At 51.6% G+C, this 12,254-nt stretch overlaps 1 protein-coding gene across 1 annotated transcript in view; it reads left to right on the plus strand.

Moving 5' to 3' along the window:
• The window catches only part of LOC123351985 (sialic acid-binding Ig-like lectin 13), a 216,994-nt gene that overhangs the window by 80,487 nt on the left and 124,253 nt on the right, over nucleotides 1-12,254 (plus strand). The window contains exon 6 of the mRNA XM_044991669.1: nucleotides 10,995-11,258. Coding sequence (XP_044847604.1) covers nucleotides 10,995-11,258 — 264 coding nt within the window. The remainder of the gene's footprint in view (nucleotides 1-10,994; nucleotides 11,259-12,254) is intronic.

Here is a 12,254-nt window from a genome sequence, read left to right on the forward strand (position 1 = left end):
CCCATCCCCTGTCGCCCATTCCCAGCTTCTGGCAAAAAGACGCTATAGACACTATCACTGTAGATCGTGGCTAATAATCCATTGATTGACCTACCCTCTATGAATTTATCCAGTTCTTTTTGAACCCTGTTATATTTTTGGCCTTCACAACATCCTCTGGCAAAGAGTTCCACAGGTTGACTGTGTGTGAAGAAATACTTCCTTACATTTTTTTTAAACCTGTCGCCTATTAATTTCATTGGGGAACTCCTAGTTCTTGTTTTATGGGAAGGAGTAAATAACACTCCCTTATTTACTGTCTCCACACCAGTCATGATTTTACAGACCTCTATCATATCCCCCCTTAGTCGTCTCTTTTCCAAGCTGAACAGTCCCAGTCTTAGTAATCTCTCCTCAAACGGAAGCTGTTCCGTCCCCAATCAGTTTTGTTGCCCTTTTCTGAACCTTTTCCAATTCCAATTTGGGATAGGGCCACAGAACTGCACTCATTATTCAAGATGTGGGTGTACCATGGATTTATATAGAGGCAATATGATATTTTCTGTCTTATTATCTATCCCTTTCTTAACGATTCCCAACATTCTGTTAAGTTTTTTAACAGCCACTGAACATTGAATCGATCTTTTCAGAGAACTATCCATGGTGATTCCCACATCTCTTCCTTGAGTGGTAAAAGCTAATTTATACCCCATCACTTTATATGTATAGTTGGGATTATGTTTTCCAATGTGCATTACTTTGCATTTATTAAAATTGAATTTCATCTGCCATTTTGTTGCCCAGTCACCCAGTTTTGTAAGATCCCATTGTAGCTCTTCGCAGTCAGCTTTGAACTTAACTCTCTTGAGTGGTTTTGTATCATCTGCAAATTTTTCCACCTCCCTGTTTACCCCTTTATCCAGATCGTTTATGAACATGCTGAACAGCCCTGGTCCCAGTACAGACCCCTGGGGACACCACTATTCACCTCTCTCCACTTTGAAAATTAGCCTTTTATTCCTATTGTTGATTTCCTAGCTTTTAACCATTTATTGATCCAGGAGAGGCCCTTCCTACTTATCCCATGACAGCTCACTTTGCTTAAGAGTATTTTGGGGAGGAACCTTGTCAAAGACTTTCTGAAAATCTAAAGATATCGACTGGATCACCCTTGTCCACATGCTGTTGATTCCCTCAAAAAATTCTAGTAGTTTGGCGACCCATGATTTCCCTTTACAAAAACCATATTGAGTCTTCCCCAACAAATCTCTGCATCTGATCATTCTGCTCTTTGCTATACTTTCACTTTACTATAATTTCAACCAGTTTGTCTGTCATTGAAGTTAGGCTTATTGGCCTTCAACTGCCGGGATCACCTTGTGACGATGCGGTTCTGGTGGGACCCAACTGAGAGTGCCAATTCAGGACCAATTGCTTAAACAGGGCAGTTACAAACCAAGGCTGGGGTTTTTCCACCTCTAAGGCAAACCAAACCAGCCAGACAAAGAGGACTTTGGTTTTAACCCAGTGACCAACCACAAGGTAAATCCATGCTGGTGATCACTCCTTCGGCCTCACAAACTGAAGGTTTTATACATTGCTCTAGTAGCTTTCCAGGTGTCGAGGTCAGGCTGACTGGTTTGTAGTTCCCCGGCTCCTCCCTTTCCCCCTTTTAAAGATGGCCACTCTGTTAGCCCTGCCCCCAACTTCTGGTACCTCTCCTGGCATCCAGGAGTTAGCAAATATTATTGCCAGTGGCTCCAATATTTCTTCCAATAATTCCTACAGCCCCCTGGGTTGAACAGCTTCCTGCCCCACTGATCTGATTTCATTCAAATTGGCCAGAACATCTCTGACGTGTTCTTTACTGATCCCGAACTGCTGCCCTTCCCCTTTGTTGTCCGTGGTAACTTCGCTGGTCGCCCGCTCACATGTTGTTTTTTGTGGGAAGACTGAAGCAAAGCAGGCACTGAACCGTGCTGCCTTCCCACCATCTTCTGTCACCAGATCAGGATTTTCTGGCCGCTCTCATGATTCTTAAAGAAAATCTTGGGTTTTTTTCACCAATTTAAGGAATTTTTTAGCCCACGATCTCTCAGGACCGTCTGGTGATTTGGGGTTTTCTGTGTGGGTGGGAGGTCCCTGCGCTGCCAGCAGGTCCAGATCAGCCCCCTGCAGAGCCCAGCAGCACTGATGGTCCCCCAGGCAGATCTGCGCCCCCCATAGAGCCTCCGCTCTCACACTTCTCACCCCCCCGTCTGTCTCTAGGTCTGTCCCAGCCGGATGCCCCAGCCATGGGCAGAGCCCTGCCACCACAGCATGACGCCGGGGAAAGGGAGCTCCCGCCTCAGGGCCCCCCCTGGAGAGCAGGGGGTCCTGCCACGCTGAGGGTCCTGATCCTCGCCCTGCTCTGGAGGGGTAAGTAAGCAGCACCTGCAGCCCCAGGGCAGGGGGAAGGGCAGAACCTGCACTAAGCGGGGCCAGGTCTGTCCCAGGACTTGGAAGGGAGACTGGCCAGAGAGGAGGGGGAGGGGAGTCCAGTGCCCCAGTGTGGTGCTAGGGGGTGCTGAGTGACAGGGAGTGGGGGCAGGGGGTCGATGTAGGGAGGGATGGAAAGCAAATGGAGTGAGAATTGGTTGAGGACCCAGGGCTGGGCTCACATGGGGCTGTTGGTAAGGAGTGAGGGGCACCGGCAGAGCTGTGGGGGGAGCTCAGGGTGGGTCTCTGCTCTCTATGGGTCCCACTTCGATCCTTCTCCATCCCCTGCAGGGTCCCTGTCCCAGCCACCTGGATTTACCCTGACGGTGCCGCAGTCGGTGTCCGTGCAGGAGGGTCTCTGTGTTCTCGTCCCCTGCACCTTCACGTACCCAGCCTCGTCTGTCACCGACAATCCATCAGCCCAGCTATATGGAACCTGGTACAAGGAGCCTGCTACTGTGAACCAGGATCCTCCCGTGGCCAGCAGTGCCACCAGCCTGGGAGTGTCGAATGAGACCAAGGGCCGGTTCCGGCTGACGGGGGATCCGGCACACGGCGACTGCTCCCTGCAAATCAGTGATGCCCGACAGACGGATGCGGGGAGATATTTCTTTAGCATTGAGAAAGGCCTGTTTGACCACACTTACCGCTCCAATTCCGATGGCGCTGACCCTGCGCTCACGATCTCTGTGCCAGGTAAGAGCAGCCTCAGTCGCCGCTTGTGAGGGTTCCCCCACTCTGAACTCTGGGATACAGATGTGGGGACCTGCATGAAAGACCCCATAAGCTTATATTCTACCAGCTTAGGTTAAAACCTTCCCCAAGGCACAAATTCCTTCCCTTGTCCTTGGACGGTATTGCTGCCACCACCAAGTGAGTTATAGAAAATTGCAGCGAAGGTGTGACGGTGCTGCCCGTGGGAGCCAGCTGAGGTCACTCAATTAGGGTGAACTGCAAACCAAACAGGGCAGACAAACCCCAAATGCTGGTGGTTATTCCAATACTTAGATTTACCAACCAGCACAAAACAGCTTCTACAGTACCTTACTGGTCACTTAGAAGTTCAAACCATGCAGTTCCCTTAAAGTGCCCAGCCTCAGTCCTCCTCCAGACACACCTGTCAGATATGATGATGATTCCTACGAATCTTACTTCATCATATAAAAGAAAAGGTTCTTCCAATCCCAAAGGATCAGCCACATACCCAGGTCCAATTATAACTTAGATCTTACCCAAAATACACGCTATAGCCAATTCTTATTAACTAAGCTAAAATTTATTAAAAAAGAAAAGAGAGAGAGTGTTGGTTAAAAGATTAATCTACAGACAGACTTGAATTCAATTCTTGAGATTCAGATACACAGCAGAGATAAGCTTGTAGTTGCCAAAAGTTCTTTTAGAAATAGTCCATAGGTTATAGTCCAATTTCCATATTCAGGGTGGCTCCAGTCAATGACTGGTGATCTCAATCCTTATGGCTTAAGGTTTCCCCCTCTTGAAACCCAAAGCAGATCTGAGATGAAGAAGGATCGTGTCCCAGGTTCTTATACATTTCCAGCAGCCTTTCGGCCTGAGAAAACAATAGGCTTAACTCCTTCTCCCAAACATCCTGGCAATTAGCACAGAGTAATTTATCCATTAAACAGTTCAGATACAGGTTAGCACAACCTTCAAAGAGACACATAGACAATAATACTATTTCACTCAAGTATCATCATAAATGTTAATATTCCTCTTTTGATCTTTGAATTAAAACTATAGCAATAGACAAGACTTGTTTGCTTGCATCACAAGACCTGAGCAAACATTTCCCCTTCTACCTCTAACAATGCAGACTTGCATTTCAAAGCTCTAGTCATTTACATATCTTCCTAACCCGTCCTCAAGGTTCACCCATGGGTCAGGTCAGTCTATGAGTTAATTAACTCTTTCTGGCCCTTTCCCCTTTCAATGAGATATTATATCACAGTCATAACGTCACACCCCCAACGCAAAATTGATGCAGGAAGGGATGACACAAACATCACTGACTGCATCCCAAAAGCTCCCCATCCTGGGTTTTGTTTTATTACAGCTTGTATTGGGTTAGAAGCCATGTCACTGTATAACAGAAATGGTTTACCAAGCTCATGTTCAATAACATGATTGAATATTTTTATGAACTCAAGGTAAAACTCGCTTAGAACAATAGTGGATTGGATCCGCTCTGACACACCATTAACCAAATCTGTCCTCAGCCCCTGAAGCACAGACTGCTCACTCACAGAATCAGCATGGAGACATTCCTGTTCCAACACCATTGTCTTCACAACACGCTGGCCACATACAGCCACTTGGTTATGGGGCTGCTCAACTTTCTTAACAGCTCTTACTCCATCTGAGACCTTTTTAAAGCTACCCACACTGGATCTTTCACAAGGAAAGTCAGTGGATCCATTCACAACAGAAAATTTCTGGCTGTTAGGAACTGAAACTTTCTTAATTAAATCACTTTCACACCCTTCAGTCTCAGTAAACTGCTTGCACAGAATACCATGAGGATTTCTTTCCTTAGCAGCTTCTCTAAGCAACAATTTACCTTTCACAGAAATTTTGCTCTTACCCTTTTCACCCAGGGCTTGCTCTAAAGGAACACTTTCCTGAGCCACAACAGACTCTTTTTGGGTTTTACTTACATCCATGATCACCTTTGGCCCTTCAGGCAGATTTCTAGACAATTCCCTTTTAGGCAAACTCATAGACTCACTAGATAAAAGGTTAGAGGTTCTCTCCTTCCCTCTGCAACTTTCCTCATAGTCACTGGCAACTTGCATGTTGTCAGGCTCAACACCCACAAGTTTAGGAATTATTTCTTCCTTGTTACAAGTTGTTAAACTGCCAGCAGGTAACACAATTAAATCACCTTCATGCTCTCCTTGTGCCCTGGCTGGGATATCACCCTGATCAGACAGAGTTGCTGCACCCTTTTCCAACCACACATTAGCAACTGGCAAACTATAAGCACCAGAATTGTCTGGTCTCTGGGATTTTGCTAAGACACTAACTGGATGCAACCTAGTTACAGTGCCATTCTCCCCAGTAGACACAAACTTAGGACCATTCCCTTCCTGGGCTTTAGCTGTATTTACAACCAACTCCGAGACAACTGAATCACCCTCAACCATCACAGGCTGAAAGGCCCCTTCTGTCTGCTCCACAGACACAGAAAAGCCGGAGACACATTCTCCTTTACCAGACACACAGCTTGGGATTTCACTTCCCTTGTCCCAGCACACAGGGCTGTTCACAGACAACTGCTTGGAGACTGGGGTAGCTTCCTTCATAGGCAAGTCAATACCCCCGACCGACATAGGCACATTCCCTCCACTGTCACATTTCTCCACACAGGAAACAGGTAAGGGACAGGGACACTCATCTTCCACTATCCCTCCCTTCCCAAACTGCTGATTAGACAAAGCCATCAGCTCACAAGGCTGCCTAGGCCCCTCCAAACTTTCCCTACCAGGCACATTGCCTCTCCCAACAGATAAGCTGCTGCTTTTTTCACTACACTGAGCTACTTCCAGCAAATCACAGTTACCCATTTTAGGTTCACTTTTACAAGCTGTACTAGCCACCAATCCATCACCCATCACAGATCTACCCTTTCCTTCCTCAGTTAGGGCTTTCACCTGACCATCTACTTTAATCTGCTTCTGAGAAATATTCTCCTCACCCATGAGATTTTTCTGCTCCTGATCTAATTCCAGATTCACTTCTGAGACATTAGACAGACATTCAGAAACTTCATTCACAGACAAACAGCTATTTCCCACCAGGTTAGAATCCCCCTCTGCATAGCCATAGCAAAACTGGTTAAACACAGAAAACTGCCCAGAGTAATACCACATATCCACACAGTTATAAACTGGATTTTCAAGAGGATACAGTTTCTGCTGTTCTTCCATTGCTTTTTTGACTTGGAGCCGAAGTCTGGCAGTTTCTTGTTGCATCTTCTGGGTCTCCTGTTCCAGCTCCTGTTGCCTCTGTCGAGCTTTTTCCTCAGCAGCCAGCAGCTCCAGACGCCCCTTACGAGCTTTTTCTTCTCTCTCGGCCGCCTCTTTCTTTCTCTCGGCCGCCTCTTTCTTTCTCTCGGCCGCCTCTTTCTCCAGCCGGGCCAAGACTTGCTTCTCTTTCATTCGAATTTCTGCCAGTTTTAGCTCATATTCAAACCGCAGGCTGGCTCTCATGGTCACTGATCTTTAACCAGCCAAACTCTCAATCCCAAATTTCAAATTTGGATAGCGTGGGGTTCTGACCCAAAGCTTAATTGACCTGGTTCTGTGGATCCTTGCACGACTACGCCACTGTGACGGTGCTGCCCGTGGGAGCCAGCTGAGGTCACTCAATTAGGGTGAACTGCAAACCAAACAGGGCAGACAAACCCCAAATGCTGGTGGTTATTCCAATACTTAGATTTACCAACCAGCACAAAACAGCTTCTACAGTACCTTACTGGTCACTTAGAAGTTCAAACCATGCAGTTCCCTTAAAGTGCCCAGCCTCAGTCCTCCTCCAGACACACCTGTCAGATATGATGATGATTCCTACGAATCTTACTTCATCATATAAAAGAAAAGGTTCTTCCAATCCCAAAGGATCAGCCACATACCCAGGTCCAATTATAACTTAGATCTTACCCAAAATACACGCTATAGCCAATTCTTATTAACTAAGCTAAAATTTATTAAAAAAGAAAAGAGAGAGAGTGTTGGTTAAAAGATTAATCTACAGACAGACTTGAATTCAATTCTTGAGATTCAGATACACAGCAGAGATAAGCTTGTAGTTGCCAAAAGTTCTTTTAGAAATAGTCCATAGGTTATAGTCCAATTTCCATATTCAGGGTGGCTCCAGTCAATGACTGGTGATCTCAATCCTTATGGCTTAAGGTTTCCCCCTCTTGAAACCCAAAGCAGATCTGAGATGAAGAAGGATCGTGTCCCAGGTTCTTATACATTTCCAGCAGCCTTTCGGCCTGAGAAAACAATAGGCTTAACTCCTTCTCCCAAACATCCTGGCAATTAGCACAGAGTAATTTATCCATTAAACAGTTCAGATACAGGTTAGCACAACCTTCAAAGAGACACATAGACAATAATACTATTTCACTCAAGTATCATCATAAATGTTAATATTCCTCTTTTGATCTTTGAATTAAAACTATAGCAATAGACAAGACTTGTTTGCTTGCATCACAAGACCTGAGCAAACATTTCCCCTTCTACCTCTAACAATGCAGACTTGCATTTCAAAGCTCTAGTCATTTACATATCTTCCTAACCCGTCCTCAAGGTTCACCCATGGGTCAGGTCAGTCTATGAGTTAATTAACTCTTTCTGGCCCTTTCCCCTTTCAATGAGATATTATATCACAGTCATAACGTCACAGAAGGGTCAGTAGGAATCCCTCTCCTCCCAAAATATCCCCCAAGCCCCTTCATCCCCTTTCCTGTGGAGGCTGGAGAATAATGTATCAACTAATTGGTTAGCAATGTGAGCCCAGACCAGACTCTGTCTTTAAGGCACTAAAAATCAATCAGGTTCTTAAAAGAAGAACTTTATTTATATATATAAAAAAAATCACACCTGCTAAAATCAGTTTGGAAGGTAACTTCACAGGGTAAATGAAAGATTTCAAACACAGAGGATTCCCCTCTGGCTCAGCTTCACAGTTACAAAAAACAGGAATCAAACTTCATCTGTAGCCCAGGAAAATTCACAAGCTAAAACAAAAGATAACCTAGTGCCTTTCCTCGCCTACTTACAATGTCTTTGGTTTTAGATCTATTATTCCAGGTATATTTACAGGAGCTGTTGTACCTGCTCGGTCTCTCCCTACGTCCAGAGAGGGAACAACAAAGAGAGCAACAAACAAATCCTTCCCCCCACCCCCACAGATTGGAAAGTTTCTTCTTTCCTCGTTAGTCCTTCTGGTAAGGTGCCAGCTAAGTTATCTGAGCTGATGAATCCCGTACAGGGAAGGCGATTTAGTACAGCTGCCAACAAGGGATTTGATGCTACTGCACACAGAGAGTTGTTACTCTTCCCTCTACATTTATGACACCGCTCAGCAGCCCCCTTGAGCCATCCAGTCCCCGCCCTGGGGCCGGATCAGGGATGATGCCCCTAGAGGGGAAAGGCCCCGTGTCCCCGAGTGATTCTCTCCCCTCTCCCTGTGTCTCAGGGCTGACGGAGGAGCCAGAGATCCAGATCTCGCCGGCGCGGGGGCTGCCAGGGACGTTGCTGGCCGGGGAGCCAGTGACTGTGACCTGCACGGCCCCTGGGCGCTGCTCCGGGCCCCCTCCCCAAGTCACCTGGACGGGGCCGTTCAGCGACACAGCCCGGAACGTCTCAGCCCAGCTGACGAACGGCACCTGGGCCCACAGCTCCGCGCTCAGCTTCACGCCTGGCCCGGGGGACCACGGCAAAGAGCTCGTCTGCAGCGTCACCTACAGGCCACCACAGGGACCTTCCACCAACAGAACCGTCCGGCTCCACGTCGGCCGTGAGTGACCCCCCCCAGCCCCTCCACGCCGGCCCCCAGCCCCCTCTGCTGGGATCCCCCCCCGGCTCCCAGCCCTGCCCTCCAGCCCCTCCCCCAACTCAGCCCTGTGCTGGGATCCCCACCCCCCACCAGGCACCCTCAGCCAATTCTACTCCAGGCACCTTCACCCCACACCATGCAGCCCCTTCTCCCTTGGGATCTTCACCCCTTCCTGCCCCCCTTGGCTATGGCTCCCTCACTTCCCTCCGCACCCCCAGGTCCTTCTCTTCTGGGATCCTCTCTACCCCCAACCTGCCCTGCCCCCAGAATCCTCCTGTGCTGGGATCCACCCCAGTTTCCTCTAAGACACGCCCCCCCCCTCCAGGCTGTCCCCTCTCTGCCGGGATCGGTGGATGCTCTATATGAGGCAGAGTGTTAATGGGACCCAGTCATTGTCTGGCACTAAAAAATCTCCAGGCTCTTTCCCCAGCGACCTTGGCCCGCCCTGCCCCAGGGCAAACCCCCGTTAAATGGCCTGTGACCCTCGCACTGCAGATCCAGGGCAGAGGGAAAATCAGCAGCCGCCTTTGCGAGGTGAAGGATCAAATCAGGCCTCAGTGTAAGGACGGCCCTTGTTCCCTTCAGCCGGAGGGAGATTTAGAAGGAACCCGCCCCCCAGTCCCCCGCCCGTGTCTGAGCCCAGGCCCCAGCCCGACCCCGAACGTCTACACAGACCTCGGAGGAAACGTCCGCGCTGCAATCAGAGACCCGCAGCCCGAGCCCCGCGAGCCCGACCCAACGGACCCAGGCTCTGAGCCTCGGCGCCGCGGGGCTTTGAGGGCAGCGGGGACGGACCCTGCCAGGCCTGGCCAGACGGTATCTGCATCCGGCTCTTCCAGGTGTTTTTTCTAGGCACCCCTCTGGGCGTAGCTGGGCTGTACAATATCCAGGCCTGGCCGGCCAAGCCTGTGGGCAAAAGTAGAGGGCTGGGGAGAGACAAACCGAGGGGGGAAGGCAAAGGACCCACAACGGGGTGTCTGATGTCCCTGGTGGTGGCTGGGTCTGGGGTGGGGGTGGGAGTGGGGTTATTTAGACCCCTGGCTCTGTCCCACCCTGGGGAGGACACATTTGGGGAGCAGGACGCTAAATGCCCAGGCGCCCGGCAGACAGTGGCACTGGTGGCGCTCGCTCCAGTACCCAGGCTGAAGCAGCACGGACCCTTGTTAGTTACTCTGCCAATTAGGCCCAATTTTGACCCACCAGTTTTGGTCCCTTGGGTTTCCATTTCCCACGGTTCTGGTTCCCCGGCGCGGCCCTAACCCGGCCCCTGGGTTCCGTCGGGCGCCTCTTGGGTGGGGCTCAGTCGGGTCTGTCGCTTCCCTTCCCCGCCCACGGGTCTTGTGTCACTTCAGGGACTTTCCCGTCCCCCAGCTGAGCTCACAGCGAGGGGCCATGTCTAGGCTCAGTGATCACTAGCGACCCCCCCCCCGCCCGGTGCTGTGCAGCCCCACTGATCCCCCCTGTCTGGTTTGTGTTACAGACCCGACCGGGCCCCCCAGCATCACCGGGACCCTGACCAGGAACGGACGCCCCGGTGAGAGGCCGCGCTGCGAGCCCCGGGAATCAGCGAGCGCCTCCTAGTCACACTCTGCCCGCGCTCAGGGCCAGGCTGGTCCGTGCCCAGAGGGGGGAGCCCGAGGGAGCCACAGGACTGTGGGGAGGGTGGTGGGGGGAGAGGGCCCAGTTCTCTCTGTCTCCAGACCCCAGGGCAGTGTTAAGGGGGCGCTGGGCAGCGGGGAGGAGATGGGTTAGGGAGCGATCGCTGTGACGGAGACCTGCTGCCATGGCAAGGCACCGAGATTGTGCACCCACCCCAGAGGGGCCGTGTCTCCGCGCTGGGTGAGGGGTCCCTGTATAAACAGCCCCCATGTCCCACCCTAGTGGTGGCTGCGTCTCAGCTCCTTAGTGGGGGATCTCTGGGGGCACCAAACCCGCCTGCTCGTCTCTTCCAGTGCCAGATGCGTGGGGAGCTGAGGGCGACGTCGTGTCTCTGGAGACCCAGGAGGGCGACTCCCTGAGCCTGAGCTGTGAGGCTGGGAGCAGAACTGAGGCCACCCTGAGCTGGGCCAAGGGGAACGAGTCCCTGAGCCCCGGCCAGGGAGGGGCCGGGCACCTGGAGCTGCCGAATCTCAGCCCAGGGGACGCTGGGGAGTATCGGTGCTGGGCGAAGAATTCCTACGGGTCGGCCAGCCGGGCCCTGCGTGTGCACGTGCAGAGTAAGGCTCTAGGGGGCGCCATGGCAGACAGAGGGTCCTCAGTGGGTGCGCTGGGCTGCAGGGAACAGGGTGGGCTGGGAATCAGGACGGGTGCTGGGCTGCAGGAGGTGTGGGGGGTCAGTGATGGGTGCTGGGCTGCGGATCAGGGGGTCAGTGTGGGGCTCTCTCCAATCTAATACGTTGCCGTGGGAATTTCAGCTCTAGAGAGGACTCTGCAAATCACCGTCTCCAGAGCTAACAGGAGCGACCCCCAGCTATTCCAAGGTATCGCTAGGGGGTGGGGAGTGGGGCACGGGGCCTTTCCCCTCTAGGGGGCGCCGGCCCTGATCCAGTTCCCAGGCAGGGACTGGCTGGCTCAGGGTGCGAGTGGCTCTGTGTTATTTCTATTCCCAGATCCCAGCACCCTGGTGGCGAACGGGTCACAGCTCTCGGCCCGGGAGGGCGACTCCCTGCGGTTCCTCTGCTCCGTCGCCAGCAGCCCCCCCGCAGTGCTGGGCTGGGTGAGGGGGGGCCGAGCCGTCGAGGGTACCCGCCCCGCGGGGGGGAATCAGCTGCGGCTGGAGCTGCCCAACGTGACGGCTGAGGACGGGGTGCTGTACGGGTGCTGGCCCCGTAACAAGGAGAGCATTGCCCAGGGGACGTTCCAGCTGCTCGTCGAGTGTGAGTGGGGTTAACCCCTGGGACGCTACACTGGAGAATAGCAGTGTTAATCCGTGGGACTCCTCGCCACTGAGTACTAGTAGGTGTCACAGGTGCCTGGCCCCTTTAAACAGAGACAGAGCCAATGCCCCTGTTGCATAGTTAATTAGTTGCTTCAGGGGCAGCCCCAAGGGGCCAGCTGAGGCTTGAACGGACTCCTGGGCTGTCTACAAGGGCTGTGAGCACCCAGGCCAAGGGCAAAGAAGCAGGTGAAGTGCAGCTGGCCAAGGATGGGGCCAGATCAGTTCCCAGGGGCCGGCCGAAGAGACGTCCCAGGGCAGAAGAACCCGCGGGACT

This window comes from Mauremys mutica, chromosome 17, assembly GCF_020497125.1.
Source record: "Mauremys mutica isolate MM-2020 ecotype Southern chromosome 17, ASM2049712v1, whole genome shotgun sequence".
In the NCBI taxonomy this organism is placed as follows: Eukaryota; Metazoa; Chordata; order Testudines; family Geoemydidae; genus Mauremys; species Mauremys mutica.